Source organism: Saccopteryx leptura, chromosome 6 (genome assembly GCF_036850995.1).
Source record: "Saccopteryx leptura isolate mSacLep1 chromosome 6, mSacLep1_pri_phased_curated, whole genome shotgun sequence".
Lineage (NCBI taxonomy): Eukaryota > Metazoa > Chordata > Mammalia > Chiroptera > Emballonuridae > Saccopteryx > Saccopteryx leptura.
In genome coordinates, this window is record NC_089508.1 from 133,566,040 (window position 1) to 133,583,296 (window position 17,257).

The following is a 17,257-nucleotide window of genomic DNA, read 5'->3' on the forward strand; positions in this document are numbered from 1 at the left end:
AGTAAAAGAAAAAGAAAAAAGAAATATCAAAAAATATCTTGAGACAAATGAATATGGAAGTACAACATACCAAAACCGTGAAATACAGCAAAAGCAGCTTGAAGAGGGAAGCCTATAGTGATAAATGCCTACATTAAGAAAAGTTGAGCCTGACTAGGTGGTGGTGCAGTGGATTAGAGTGGTGGCCTAGGATGCAGAGGACTCAGGTTCAAAACCCAAAGGTCACTGGCTTGAGCGCCTATTCATCCGGCTTAAGCCAAAAGGTCATTGGCTTGAACAAGGGGTCACTGGCTCAGTTGGAGCCCCTTGATCAAGGCACATAATGAGAAAGCAATCAATAAATAACTAAGGTGCCATGACAAAGAGTTGATATGTCTCATCTCTCTCTTCCTGTATGTCTGTTCCTATCTGACCCTCTCTCTGTTTCTGTCACTGTCTTGTTAAAAGAAGAAGGAGGAGGAGGAGGAGGAGGAGATGAAGAAGAGGAGGAAGAAGGAGAAGAAGAAGAAGAAGAAGAAGAAGAAGAAGAAGAAGAAGAAGAAGAAGAAGAAGAAGAAGAAGAAGGAGGAGGAGGAGGAGGAGGAGGAGGAGGAGGAGGAGGAGGAGGAGGAGGAGAAGGGGCAGAAGGAGAAGAAGATGGAGGAGAAGAAGAAGAAGGAGAAGAAGAAGGAGGAGGAGGAAGAGGAGAAGAAGAAGAGGAAGAAGGAAGAAGAAGGAGGAGGAGGAGGATGAAGAACAAGAAGAAGGAAGAGGAGGAGGAGGAGGAAGAAGAAGAAGGAGGAGGAGGAGGAGGAGGAGAAGAAGAAAAAGAAAAAGAAAAGAAGAAGAAGAAGAGAAAGAGGAAGAGGAGGAGGAGGAGGAAGAAGAAGAAAAGTTAAGGCCCTGGCTAGTTGGTTGGCTCAAGAGATAGAGCATTAGCCTGGCTTGCAGATGTCCAGGTCCAATTTTCTGTCAGGGAAGCCACCATCTGTTTCTTTTCACCTCCCTCTCCCCCTTCTCTCTTTCTTTTCCTCTGGAAGCCAGTAGCTTTATTAGTTTGATCATTGGTTTGAGCATAAGCCTGGATACTGAGGGTAGCTTGGTTGGTTTGAGTGTTGGCCTCGGGCACTAAAGATAGTGGTTGATTCAAGCATCAGCCCCAGATGGGGGTTGCCAGGTGAGTCCCAGTTAGGGCACATGCGGGAGTTTGCGTCTCTAGCTCCCCTCCTTTCGAAAAAAAATTGAGATGTCAAGTAATCAACCTAATCTTACACTTCAAGGAACTAGAAAAAGAACAAACTAAATCCTAAGTTAGCAGAAGAAAGGTATTAAAGATTAGAGCAGAAATAAATGAAACAGAGACTAGAAAGACAATAGAAATGATCAACAAAACTAAGAATTGGTTTATTTAAAGGTAAACAATTGATCAGCTTTTATCTGGACTAGGGAAAAAGAGGTGACTCAAATTAACAAAATTATAAATGAAAGGAGACATTACAACAGACCACAGAAATGCAAGAGATCATAGTAAACTACTGTAAAAATTACATGCTAAAAAAAAAATTACATGCTGACAAATTAGATAACTTAAAAGATACAGATAAATTTCTAGAAATATACAACTTACCATAACTGAATCATTAATAGAAAATCTGAACAGACCAATAACAAGCAAAGAGATTGAATTAGTAATCAATAATCTCACAGTAAATTAAAGGTACCACATGGCTTCACTCGTGAATTCCAGCAAACATTAAAAAAAATTAATACCAGTCCTTCTCAAAGTCTTCTAAAAAATTGAAGAGGTGGAAATACTTCCAAATTCCTTCTATGATGCCAACATTACTGTGATACCAAATTCAGACAATGACATTGAAAGAAAAGAAAATTACAGGTCAATATTCCAGATGAATGTAGAATAAAAATTCTCAACAAAATACTGGCAAACCAAATTCAAGAGCACATTAAAAGGATCATATACCATGATCAAGTGGCATGCAACAATAGTTCAATGTTTATGTTAAGTGAAATAAGCCAGGCAGAAAAAGAAAAATATCATACGACCTCACTCATTTGAGGAATCCAATGAACACAGTGAACTGAGGAATAGAATTGAGACAGAGGAGGGATCAAAGGGACCAGAGGAAAAGAGGACAGAGGGAAGGGGGATGATAGGATGGGATAAACCTGAAGGGAAGGAGGGAGGGCACTATAGGGAGGGGGGTAAGGTAGATGTTGACAATACGGGGGAGGGGGGATGCATTTGGGGCAACACTAGAATCTATGTAAACACAATAAATTAAAATCAATAAAAAAAGAATAGTTCAATGTATAAAAGTCAATTAATGATATATATACCACATTAACAGAATGAAGGACAAATATTGACCACTTCAATAGATGCAGAAAAAGCATTTGACAAAATTCAACATCCTTTTATGATAAAATTTTTAACAAATTAGATATAGAAGGATTATACCACAACATAATTAAAGGCTATATATGATAAGCCCACAGATAACATCATACTCAAAGGTGAGAAGTTAAAAGCCCTTCGTCTAAGATCACACTAAGATAAGGCTGTCTTGACACCTGTAGTCAACATAGCACTAGAAGTCCTCACCAGAGCAATTAGGTAATTAAAAGAAAAAAATCATCCAAATTAGAAAAGAAGTGAAATTACCTCTGTTTGCAGATGACATGATTTTATATGTTGAAAACTCTAAAGACTCTGCCAAAAAAAAAAAACCTGTTAGAATTAATAAACAAGTTTAATAAAGTTGCAGGATACAAGACTACATACAATAATCCATTGCATTTTTATACACTAATAACAAACTCTCTGAAAGAGAAATTAGAAAGCAGTCCTATGAGATACTAGAAAAATGTCTGCCTATAGTTCCTGGTACAGAGTTCCTAAACCTTGTCATTTCCTAAGTGATAAGAACCCTAGAAACAAGTCTTGTTTTAATTTTGGATTTTGGTCCCATTACTGACACAAGTCTCCTAAAACCGTTGTATATTCCTAAGCAATAAGAACACGAGATCTTTTATTCCAATGAGACACTCCTGGATGGGGACTGGTCACCAAGAATACCAAGCCATAATTAGAAGCTAAGAATTTTCAGCCACCCCTCCCCACCCCTCTTCTCCAGAGAGTGGAGAAAGGCTGGAAATGAAGTTAATAATTGCTCATGACTACATAGGGAAACCTCCTTAAAAATCCCCATGACAGGGTATTCAGAGAGCTTCTAGGTTGGGAAATATATCCACATTGGGAGGGTGACACTCCCCAACTCCACAGGGACAAAAATTCCTATGCTCAGGACCCTCCTAGACCTCACTCTATGTATCTCTTTATCTAACTATTAATATTTATCCTTTATCACATCCTTTAATAAATTGACAAATGTAAGTAAATGTTTCCCCGAGTTCTGTGAGCCACTCTAGCAAATTAATTGAACCTGAGCAGAGATGGTGGGAAACTCCAATTTGTAGCCAAATTGGACAGAAGTTGTAGGTAACCTGGGGACCTACTACTTGGAATTGGTATCTGAACTAGGGTGAGAGCAGTCTGTGGGGCTGAACCCTTAATCATGGGATCTGACACTATATTTAGGTAGTAGGTAATGCTAGAATTGAATTGAATTGTAGGACACCTACAATTAACTGAAGAGGTAAAAGACCTGTATACTGAAAACTATAGACATTAATGAAATAAATTGAAGAAGACACAGTAAATGGGAAAATATTTCATGTTCTTGGATTGGAAGAATCAATGTTATGAAAAAGTCCATACTATCCAAAGTGATCTGCAGAGTCAATGTAATTTCTATCAAAATTCCAATGGCATTACCCCCCCCCCAAGAAATATAAAAACTATCCTAAAATTTTTATGGAACTGCAAAAGACCCCAAATTGCTAAATCAGTCTTGAGAAAGAAGAACAAAGTTTAGAGGAATCACATTTCCTGATTTCAATCTATATTACAAAGCTATAGAGATGAAAATAGTATGATATTGGCATAAAAACAGACATACAGACCATTGTAACAGAATAGAGACCCCAGAAATATATGCACACATTTACATTCAACTGATTTTTCACAGGAATGCCAAGAATACAGAATGGGAAAAGGATAGCCTTTTCAATAAATGGTCCTGGGGAAATTGAATATCTACATGGAAAAGAATGCAACTAGACCCCTACCTTATACCATTCACAAAAATTAACTAGAAATAGATTAAAGATTTAAATATCAGACCTGAAACATAAAACTCCTAGGAGAAAACATAAGGGAAAAGCTCCTTGACATTGGTCTTTGTCAGGCATGGCCAACATACAGCCCGCGGGCTGGATCTGGCCCTCGTAATGAGTTTATGTGGCCCGTGATTAAATTTTTAATATTCTGTGCTACTTTAAAATCTCAGCTACTCAGAAGCAGAAGCATCTTTGACTATTGGAAATCGAGATATTTAAGATTTAAAAGAATTCCGCGTGTGACTAATCTAGGGTTAACTTCCAATAATTGGTCAAGTGGATTTCCAATACTTCTTTATTTTTTTAAAAAAAAATCCATTATAAAGATTTACAACTTTGTACTCTCTGTACTCGTATGAACTGTTTGACATTTAGCGGCGATGTGAAACCCATATTCTTTTAGGTGGAGTATGCCAGTGCACACCCAAGGTCAAACAATTTGTTATTTTTGTGGTTAAGTTTGCTGAATCAAGTGGCATTGTAGCATAGACAATAGCTGCAGTTGATAACTGAAAATGTGTCCGGGCTGTTTGTAAAACGAAATAATTGTTTTATTTGCGATATAACCCCTTCAAGCTCGTTCTATTAATTATATATTGTTTCAATTGATTGCGATACAGTTTGGATATTTATATGGTATGTACTTATATTTTTATTAAAATAATATTGCATATTAAAAATATTTTCACTCACATTTATTCATAAACAAATTACATAATAAAATTTTGTTTACTTAAACAAATCATTTTTGTATTTAACATTTTTTAATTTTAATATTTCATCCGGCCCATGAAAAAAGTTTTCTTTCTAATCTGGCCCGGGGGCAAAAACTGTTGGCCATGCCTGGTCTTGGTGGTGATTTCTTTGATAAGATGCCAAAGAGAGGAGAAAAAGATGGCAGCGGAGTAGGCGGATGCACAGACGCCCAGCTCTCACCACCAAACTGGAATACATATCAATTTAGGAAAAATCAGCATGAAAAACCAACTCTGAACTGCAAGAACGGCTCTCAAAAACCAAGGAGCAAAGAGGAAATCACAGGAGTCCTGGTAGGGAGTGCCTGAACCTCCTCTGCTTGCCTGAACGGAGGAGGGGGTGGGGCTGAGAGCCCAGAGAGGATCTCGGAGGGAGGGGAGCAGAAACTACTGCTCACAGCCACTTGCCTGGCGACCAGGGAGCGAGGTGCGTTGAAAGGACCAGCTTATCTCCCAGGTGGAGAGGACAGGGAGAGGGACAGACTGTGAGGGGATAAGGAATGCAGGAGACAAGCTAAAAGGGCTGATTCATTCGTGCTGGAGGCGGCCATAGCTGGGGGAGGGACTGAACCTTTCAAAAAACAGAGCTGAAGTGCTTCCGGATCAGAGATCTCCGGACATCTCTCCAGCTCCAATCAGCGCAACAAGACACAGCTGAAAACAAGAAGTGGGGAGGAGGGGCAGTAACTCAGGTCTCCATGGAGATCTGAGATACACCTCCCCCTACTGAAGCTGAGAAAACACCCTGCCCCCAGTGAGTCTAGCTGGCTAATGAGGCCTTCAGAGTCTCAGGTTACACCCACCGCATTCCTGGATACAGTTTCAAGGAAACCCCCTGCTGAGATCAGTAAACAAGACTATCACCTGTTAAGAAAACAAACAAATCAAGACTTCAAAGCTGCCCAAATCCAAAAGTGGATTACAGATAACAGCTGATACCAACCCAAGAAGACCTAGAAATAACACAACTGAAAACTGGAGGCAGACAACACCAAGCCTAGACTCAACCAACTCTACAAATAAAACAAAAAAAAAGAGGATGAGAAGACAAAGGAGTGCAATCCAAATGAAACCACAAGAGACACCTTCGAGAGATGAACTGAGTGATATGGAAATAATCAAACTTCCAGATGCGGAGTTCAAAATAATGATTGTAAGGATGCTTAGGGATCTTAGAACAACAATGGAGGGCAGTTTGAAAACCTAAATAAAGAAATAGCAAGTATAAAAAAGAATCAGTTGGAGATGACAAATACAATATCAGAAATAAAGACCACAATTGAAAGAATTAAAAACAGGATAGATAGAGCAGAGGATCAAATCAGCAAGTTAGAGGACAATTGGAATGAAGGCATGAAAGCAGAAAAGAAAAGAGAAAAAAGACTCAAAAAGTCAGAGGAAACTCTTAGCTCTGTGACAACATGAAGAGAAATAACATCCGCATCATAGGGGTTCCTGAAGAAGAAGAAAAAGAACAAGGGATAGAGACTTTGTTCAATCATATCATAGCTGAAAACTTCCCTAAATTAATGCAAGAGAAACACTCACAAATCCAAGAAGCACAGAGGACTCCATTAAAGAGAAACCCAAAGAAACCTACACCAAGACACATCATAATTAAAATACCAAAGCTAAGCGATAAAGAGAAAATATTAAAAGCTGCAAGAGAAAAAAAAGTTATCACCTACAAAGGAGCCCCCATAAGGATGACATCTGACTTCTCAACAGAAACACTTGAGACCAGAAGGGAATGGCAAGAAATATTCAAAGTAATGCAGAACAAGAACCTACAACCAAGACTACTTTATCCAGCAAGGCTATCGTTTAAAATCGAAGGAGAAATAAAAAGCTTCCCAGACAAAAAACAACTCAAGGAATTCATTACAACCAAACCAATGCTGCAGGAATATTAAGGGGCCTGGTGTAAACAGATCAAAGTGGGAAAAGAATACAGCAAAAAAAAAAAAAAAAAAAAAAGGAATACACCTTTAAAGAAGAAAATGGCAATAAACAACTACATATCAATAATAACCTTAAATGTAAATGGATTAAATGATCCAATCAAAAGACATAGGGTAGCTGCGTGGATAAGAAAACAGGACCCATACATATGTTGTCTACAAGAGACACACCTTAGAACAAAAGACACACATAGATTGAAGGTAAAAGGATGGAAAACAACGTTTCATGCAAACGGAAATGAAAAAAAAGCTGGGGTAGCAATACTTATATCAGACAAATTGGACTTTAAAACAAAGGATATAGTAAGAGATAAAGAAGGCCACTACATAATGATAAAGGGAGTAATCCAACAGGAAGATATAACTATTATAAATATCTATGCACCTAATATAGGAGCACCTAAATATATAAAGTAGACTTTGATGGATTTAAAGGGTGATATCAACAGCAATACTATAATAGTAGGGGATTTCAATACCCCACTAACATCACTAGATAGATCCTCAAGAAAGAAAATTAACAAAGAAACAGCACACTTATTGGAAACACTAGATCAACTCGATTTAATAGATATCTTCAGAACCTTTCACCCTAAAGCAGCAGAATATACATTCTTTTCAAGTGCTCATGGTACATTCTCTAGGATAGACCACATGTTAGGGCACAAAAGTGCTCTCAACAAATTTAAGAAGACTGAAATCGTATCAAGCACTTTCTCCGATCACAACGGCATGAAACTAGAAATGAATCACAACAGAAAAGCTCAAAAATTCTCAAACACATGGAAACTAAATAGCAGGTTGTTAAATAATGAATGGATTAAGAATGAGATCAAAGAAGAAATAAAAAAATTTCTAGAAACGAATGACAACGAGCATACAACAACTCAAAATTTATGGGACACAGCGAAAGCAGTGCTGAGAGGGAAGTTCATAGCACTACAGGCACACTTTCAGAAGCTAGAAAAAGCTCAAATAAACAACTTAACCCTGCATCTAAAAGAATTAGAAAAAGAACAGCAAGTAAAGCCCAAATGTAGTAGAAGGAAGGAAATAATAAAGATCAGAGCAGAAATAAATGACATAGAGGCTAAAGAAACAATACAGAAGATCAATGAAACTAGGAGCTGGTTCTTTGAAAAGGTAAACAAGATTGATGAACCTTTAACTAGACTCACCAAGAAAAAGAGAGAGAGGACTCAAATAAATAAAATTAGAAATGAGAGTGGAGAAATAACAACTGACATAACAGAAATACAAAATATTGTAAGAAAATACTATGAAGAACTGTATGCCAAAAAACTAGACAACCTAGATGAAATGGACAAATTCCTTGAAACATACAATCTTCCAAAAATCAATCTGGAAGAATCAGAAAACCTAAACAGACTGATTACAAGAAAGGAGATCGAAACAGTTATCAAAAAACTCCCAACGAAGAAAAGTCCAGGGCCCGATGGCTTCACAACAGAATTCTACCAAATATTCAAAGAAGAACTAACTCCTATCCTTCTCAAACTATTTCAAAAAATTCAAGAGGAAGGAAGACTTCCAAGCTCCTTTTATGAGGCGAGCATAATTCTGATTCCAAAACCAGGCAAAGACAACACAAAGAAAGAAAATTATAGGCCAATATCTCTGATGAATATAGATGCTAAAATCCTCAACAAAATATTAGCAAACCGGATCCAGCAATATATGGAAAAAATCATACACCATGATCAAGTGGGATTTATTCTGGGGAGGCAAGGCTGGTACAATATTCGTAAATCAATCAATGTGATTCATCACATAAACAAAAGAAAGGAGAAAAACCACATGACAATTTCAATAGATGCAGAAAAAGCATTTGATAAAATCCAGCACCCATTCATGATCAAAACTCTCAGCAAAGTGGGAATACAGGGAACATACCTCAACATGATAAAAGCCATCTATGAGAAACCCACAGCCAACATCATACTCAATGGGCAAAAATTAAAAGCAATCCCCTTAAGATCAGGAACAAGGCAGGGGTGCCCCCTTTCACCACTCTTATTTAACATGGTCCTGGAAGTCCTAGCCACAGCTATCAGACAAGAAGAAGAAATAAAAGGAATTCAAGTTGGAAAAGAAGAAGTAAAACTATCATTATTTGCAGATGATATGATATTGTATATAGAAAACCCTAAAGTCTCATTCAAAAAGCTACTGGACCTGATAAATGAATTCAGCAAAGTGGCAGGATATAAAATCAATACTCAGAAATCAGAGGCATTTTTATACACCAACAATGGACAGTCAGAAAGAGAAATTAAGGAAACAATCCCCTTCACAATTACAACCAAAAAAATAAAGTACCTAGGAATAAACTTAACCAAGGAGACTAAAGACTTGTACTCGGAAAATTACAAAGCATTGATAAAAGAAATCAAGGAAGATACAAACAAGTGGAAGCATATACCGTGCTCATGGTTAGGAATAATAAACATCATTAAAATGTCTATATTACCCAAAGCAATCTATAAATTCAATGCAATACCAATTAAAATACCAATGACATACTTCAAAGATATAGAACACATATTCCAAAAATTTATATGGAACCAAAAAAGAACACGAATAGCCTCAGCAATCTTAAAAAAGAAGAATAAAGTGGGAGGTATCACACTTCCTGATATCAAGTTATACTACAAGGCCATTGTACTCAAAACAGCCCGGTACTGGCATAAGAACAGGCATATAGATCAATGGAACAGAACAGAGAACCCAGAAATTAACCCACAGTTCTATGGACAACTGATGTTTGACAAAGGAGGTAAGGAAATACAATGGAGTAAAGACAGCCTCTTTAACAAATGATGTTGGGAAAATTGGACAGCTACCTGCAAAAAAATGAAACTAGACCACCAGCTTACACCACTCACAAAAATAAACTCAAAATGGATAAAAGACTTAAATGTAGGCCGTGAAACCATAAGCATCTTAGAAGAAAACATAGGCAGTAAGCTCTCCAAAATCTCTCGGAGCAATATATTTGCTGATTTATCTCCACGGGGAAGTGAAATAAAAGACAGGATAAACAAATGGGACTATATCAAACTAAAAAGCTTTTGCACAGCTAAAGACAACAAGAACAGAATAAAAAGACAAACTACACAATGGGAGAACATATTTGACAATACGTCTGATAAGGGGTTAATAACCAAAATTTATAAAGAACTCGTAAATCTCAACACCAGGAAGACAAACAATCCAATCCAAAAATGGGCAAAAGAGATGAATAGACACTTCTCCAAAGAGGACATACAGATGGCCAACAGGCATATGAAAAAATGCTCAACATCACTCAACATTAGAGAAATGCAAATTAAAACCACAATGAGATATCACCTCACACCAGTCAGAATGGCGCTCATCAACAAAACAACACAGAATAAGTGCTGGTGAGGATGTGGAGAAAAGGGAACCCTCCTGCACTGCTCGTGGGAATGCAGACTGGTGCATCCTCTGTGGAAAACAGTATGGAGATTCCTCAAAAACTGAAAATCGAACTGCCTTTTGACCCAGCTATCCCACTTTTAGGAATATATCCCAAGGACATCATAGAACGGCTCGAAAAAGAGAAATGCACCCCCATGTTTGTGGCAGCATTGTTCACAATAGCGAAGATCTGGAAACAACCCAAGTGTCCGTCAGAGGACGAGTAGATTAAAAAGCTTGGTACATATATACTATGGAATACTACTCAGCCATAAGAAATGATGACATCGGATCCTTTACAATAACATGGATGGACCTTGATTACATTATACGGAGTGAAATAAGTAAATCAGAAAAAAAACTAAGAACTACATGAATCCATACATAGAAGGGACATAGAAATGAGACTCAAGAGACATGAACAAGAATGTGATGGCAACAGGGGTGGGGGGTGGGGGGAGGGGGGATGGGGTGAAGAAGGAGAGAGGGGTTGGGGGAGTGGAGGGGCACAAAGAAAACCAGATAGAAGGTGACAGAAGACAATTTAACTTTGGGGGAGGGGTATACAGCACAATCAAATGTCAAAATAATCTAGAGATATTTTCTCTCAACATATGTACCCTGATTTATCAATGTCACTGCATTAAATTTAATAAATAAATTTAAAAAAAGATGCCAAAGAGAAATGCAATAAAAGCTAAAATAAAAAAGTGGGACTACTTCAAACTAAGAAGCTTCTGCACAGCAAAGAAAATAATAAATTGAAAAGAAAGTACACAACAGGAGAAAAAAATTGCAAATCACATGTCCTATAAGGGTTAATTTCCAAAATATGTAAAGGAATTATACACCTCAATTTCACAAAAACAAATAATCCAATTAAAAATGGGTAAAATACCAGAATAGACATTTTTTGAGAGAAGACATATCAACAGACATGTGAAAAAGTGATCAATATCACTAATCATCATGGAATGCAAATGAGAACCACAATGAGAACCTCATACTTTTTAGGATGACTATCGTCAAAAAGACAAGAGATAACAAATGTAGTCAAGAATGTGGAGAAAAGATAACCTTTGTACACTGTTGATAGGAATATAAGTTGGTACTACTGTTGTGGAAAACCATATGGCAATTCCTCAAAAAATTAAAAATAGAAATACCATGTGATCCAGTAATCTCACTCCTGATTATGTATCCAAAGGAAATGAAATCAGTATCTCAAGGAGATAGCTATACTCCCATGTTCATTACAGCATTATTCACAGCAATCAAGATAAGGAAATAACCTAAATGTTCTTTTTTTTTTAAGATTTTATTTATTAATTTTACAGAGAGAGGAGTCGGGTGGGTGCAACGAGAAATATCAGCTCATAGTTGCTTCACTTTAGTTGTTCATTGCTTGCTTGTTATATGTGCTATGACCCAGCAAGCCCAGGGTTTCAAAACAGTGACTTCAGTGTTTCAGGTCAACATTCTATCCACTGCGCCCCCACAGGTCAGGCATAACTGTTCTTCAATGGATGAATGGATAAAGAAAATGTGATATTGATAGAATTGAATATTATTCAGCCACAAAAAATTTCATTACTTGTGACAGTGTGTCTGGGCATTATGCTAAGTGAAATAAACCAGAGAATCAGATACTGTATGGTATTACTTATACATGAACTCCTAAAAAATTTTTTTTTTCAATTTCATAGAAACAGAATAGAATGATGTCTGCCAGGGTCTAGGGGGAACCAGATGGGGAAATAGGGAGATAAAGGTAAAAGGGTGCAAGTTCTGAGGCTCTAACGTACAGCATAGTAATGATAGTTAATAACATGTTACTGTATATACCTGGAAGTTAGTGAGAATAGATCTGAAACTTTCTCACCATGTGCACACACACACAGTTAACTAAATGAGGTGATGGATGTGTTAATTATCTTGATCTTAGTAATCACTCCACAAGGTATATGTGTATCAAATTATCCCTGTACAAGTTTAAATAATATACAATTATATTTGTCAAATATTTTTCAGAAAAATTGAGGAAGTAATGATTATGTATAGAACTAGACACTGGAGAGAAATAGAGAAAAAAATAGTAATGGGAGGGGGAGGCAAGGTCAGAGGTAGTTTGTTTTGTTTTAATGATAGTATATACAGGAACATAGTAAAAAAGTAGGCTAATAGGAATTATGGAAGGGAAGAAGAGGGGATAGCTGAATGTAACATAGGAGGCAACTAGAGCTTCCTTTTACCTAAAGATCTATTTGAAGTTGGGCTGAATTTCACTTCTTCAATCTAAAGCAATAAAAAGTTTTCCCATACTTTCTAGAGTTTTTTTCTATGCTCCTTTACTTCCTCATGGTTATATTTCCCTTTCCTTTCCTGCTTTTATGAATACTCTCAGTTCTTGCTTCACCAATTCTCTCTCTCTCACCCCCCCACCTCTATGTAAATCAGGCATCCTGTAATTTAAATGTGTCATCTTGCAATAAATCTCACTTCTTATGCTCATGTATCTTCTGTCTCTTCTCAAAAGTTCTGCTCCTAGTAGGCATCTCTTTCTCACCATCCCTGGGAAGCTAGTATATAAGAACTTCCCTATATTTCTCCAAAGAAGATACATGAGTGGCCAGTAAGCACATAAAAAGATGCTCAATATTATTAGTCACTAGGGAAATGCAAATCAAAACCACAATGAGATATTACTTTATATCCACCAGGATGACTGTAATAAAAAAGACAGATAATGCTTGATCATTGGTAGTGCAGTCCATAGAGTGTTGACCTGGGACACTGAGGACCCAGGTTCAAAATCCCAAGGTTTGAGTGCAGGCTCACTAGCTTGAGCACAGGGCTGCCAGCTTGAGTGTAGGATCATTGACATGACCCCATGGTGACTGGCTTGAGCCAAAAGGTCACTGGCTTGAGCAAGGTGTCACTGGCTTGGCTAGAGCCCCGGGGTCAAGGCACATATGAGAAACAATCAATGAACAATTAAAGTGATACAACTACAAGTTGATGCTTCTCATCTCGCTCCCTTTTTTTCTTTCTCTCCCCCCCCCCCTCTCACACACACACACAAAAGATAGTAACAAATGGATATGGAGAAATTGAACCTTCAGACATTCTCATGGGGATGCAAAATAGTGCAGTCATTTTGTAAAACAATTTGGCAGTTCTACAAAATTTTAAACATGGAGTTACCATAGGACCTAGCAATTCTACTCTCAGGTTTATACCCAAGAGAAATAAAAAATATACATTCTCATGAAAATTTACACATGAATGTTCATAGCAACATTTATTCATAATAGCCAAAAAGTAGAAACATCTTCATTGTCTACTGATGAATAGATAAGTAAAGTGTATTGTATCCATACAATAAAATATTATTTGGAATAAAAACAAATGAGGCACTGATACATGCTGCAACTTGTTGGACCTTTAAAATATTATACCACATGAAAGAAGCCATCACAAAAGACTATGTATTATATTAACCCATTTATAAGAAATGTCCAAGATATGCAAATCTAGAACAGACATAGATTACTGCTTACTTAGGGCTAATGGAGATGGAATGGAGATTGATTGCAAATGAGTATAGAGTTTCTTTAGGTGGGACAAAAATGTTCTAAAGCTGTGGTGATGATTGAACAATGCTGTAAATATACAACCATCAATTTGTTCTTTAAATGGATGAATATTTTTTAATTGTTTTAGAAGAGAGAGAGAGAGAAAGTGATATGGGGTGAGAGGGAGCAAGAAGCATCAATTTGTAGTAGTTGCTTTTCATGTGTGCCTTGACCAGGCAAGCCTGGGACTTTCAATCAGTGACTTCAACATTCCAGGTCAAGGCTTTAACCATTGTGTCACCACAGGTCAGGCTAAATGGGTGAATTTTATGGTATGTGAACTATATCTCAATAAGGTGTTTAAAAAAACTTTCGATACTATTATATGGAAGAGGGAAGTCCTTGAAAAAATGAGGAGAAATAGGATCCAGAATACCAGTGGAGGAACCAGCTTTTAAAAGAAGAGAGAGATTTCCATTGTGGAACATTTTTAAATACAGTGGTAGCAAGGCAAGCTTTGTGTTTGGAAAGATATTTTAATAGCTTTTTAACAGGGCCCATTTTCATTTTGCACTGGGTCCTAAAAATTATGAGTCCTGAGTGGTTGCATCTTGTTTGATATTTTATGTAATTGGAGGGAAGCATAAAGTAAGGCTGTCAGCTGAGAATGGTAAAGAGAAGGGATGAGAGGTTTGAGGAAAATAGGGTAAGCATGAAATAGTCACAAAAAGCTAGAGAAGTATAGAAGAGTTCCCATCTGTGGCTACTCCCTTTGAGTTTGTGGTGTCTAATATACCAGATTGTATCATTTTCTCCAGCACTCACTTGGACTGGTGGTCCAGATAACATTGATGTCAGGGTTTATCTAGGGCTAGGGATTTGTCGGGCATGTGTGATTGGGAAGAGAAAAGAATAAGAAAGTAATTGTAAGGAGAAAGGGATAAGAAAGCACTTGTAATGATGGATGGCAGTAGATATGAAAGGAATGACAGGAGAAGGATCATGGATGCAGATAAAATGGTAGGATCAGTAAACTGGAAATTTCAATGTAGGGGGAAGTTTATTTCATGAAGACAACTGAGCAGAGTTGGAAGGAGGGAAGAAGCTATTTGAATTAGTGATTCTTTAGTTTCTGTTGATAGTTAAGGACTAATTAAGCTTGATCATGGAGTGACTGAAATAGCATGAGAGGGAAAGGTTATTAGAAATGCAGAGGTCAAGCAACTGAGAGGCCAGTGGTTGCTTGGGTCATCCACTTGAATGATAAAATTGCTGAGAATAATGACAGGAGAGAGAGAAAAAGCTGTATACAGGTGTGAAATCTTCAGTGAAAGAAAGAAGTCAGTAGATGCCATTAAGTACCTCACTTTTCGCTTTATACCTTTGTTCTTTCCTTTGCTTGCAATATGCCTCTTCTACTTCCTTCTCCTCTCTTCTCTCTACCATCCTCTACCATCCTCTTCATTCCTCTCACCCCCAACTTAAAATCTCGTCATTCTTTCAGGACCCCATTCAAATTGCACTTCCTCAATAATGATGAATGGATTTAAACTTTGAGTACTATTTTAATACATCTTGAAAGTGTTAGTCAAGTTACACAATTTAGACGAGATCAGGCACATTCAGGGTGGTATGGCCGTAGACAAGTTACACAATTTAGAACAGACAGAGAAGCAATCACTGAACAGTCTACCATTTTCAATACAGGGATTAGTTGGCAAAGCAACATTTTCTTATAGTTGCAGCTTTCTGATGTCTTAGAGAGGACTTTTGGTTTTTTAAATGCATATTATTGCATAATGAAGACATTCAGTGTTTACTCTAAAATTTAGTTTTAACTATTGATTGATAGATGTAATTATTTGTTTTCTTTTAACAGAACACTTTTTGGGAGATGTTGCCTTAAATGTGGTAGGGAAGTTTTTTGAGCTGAGTATATTGCAAACCATTTTGTCTTTCAACATATTTTTTTCCTTAAATATACAGTGGTGGGTAAAAGTAGGTTTATCATTATAAGTACACAAAACACAGGATCATTCTTATATTATTATTGATAATTGTTGCATTATTTTCTATATGAACAACTGTAAACCTTTTGCCCACTCCTGTGAAGACCACCTTACTATTTTTAGAAAAAGATTTATTTTTAAATTTAAAACTTTTTTCAAGTTGAGGGAATAGATGGATGGATAGATAGAATAATAGATATGTTTTATTTTAAATGTGACAATTATATATAACAATAAAAATAGGACATCTGAGAAGTGGTACCATTTTTTTTAATAGCCGTGATTATGAATTTGTTTCAGACTGGGAAAGATCCTGAAACTGGAGATACAAGTTTTGAAACAAAGTTAAGCTCTCATCTAAAAATCAAGATTCCATCATCTCACCAGAGGTCTGTTCTTGAAAGCAATGCAGGTAAATCAGTTATCAACGTTCTGCTGCCTCAGCCCCTGGAACTTGCATTGGTAAGCACTGGTCTTTTACTAACTACTTCTTGAAAAGACTATGAAAGACTTGATTTGGTGCGGTGAACACATAATATGGTGTGCAGAAATGTGTTGTAGAATTCTGCACCTGAAACCTGTAGAATTATGTTAACAGTGCCACCCCAATAAAATTCAATTTTTAAAAAAAAGGCTAGAAAGAAAATATACTTATTGGCAAGATTTAGATGTGCTCGATTTTTTAACAAATCTAGGGGATATGCAGAGGTGCTATATTTATAGCTCTGTATAGCCAGATGTTTTGTAAATGGACTGACAATTGACAGTTGTGTCTCTTGGGGCATAGCTATTTAGACAGAATTAGAGTTCAAGTTACATATTGGAACAGGCAATACCTGAGAAAGGAAAGCAGGGAGGAAGCAGGATCGAGCAGGAATAACCTTTTTTTTTAATGCTAAAAGTTTATGGCTTTATTAACACAAACACAGCATGCACATAGCTATTTCATTTTTTTCACTGCACAGCTTGGCGTGGGGTCAATGACTCTGATGATATCAAGATCTGGCCCATGAATCTTCTGTGCACCCTCTCGTCAGTGCCTCTGGGTTTTTACCAATTCTGCTTAATTTTGACATATCGGTCTGATTGGTGCCGAATTAACTTCTTGGTCCTCTTTTTGACAATCTTGGGTTTCTTGAAAGGGTCTGAGGGCAGCCATGGTGCTGAGTAGGAAATGGCTGTCACCTTTAAAGACAGCACCAAGGAAGAGAACCTCAGTCTTCAATGTGGATCTGACAGAAACACTCTGAGTGGGG

At 37.1% G+C, this 17,257-nt stretch overlaps 1 protein-coding gene across 1 annotated transcript in view; it reads left to right on the forward strand.

Annotated features, from left to right (window-relative positions):
- Positions 1-17,257, forward strand: part of MEIKIN (meiotic kinetochore factor) — a 134,549-nt gene that overhangs the window by 70,384 nt on the left and 46,908 nt on the right. The window contains exon 10 of the mRNA XM_066341743.1: positions 16,302-16,463. Within this exon, the coding sequence (XP_066197840.1) occupies positions 16,302-16,463 (162 nt within the window). The remainder of the gene's footprint in view (positions 1-16,301; positions 16,464-17,257) is intronic.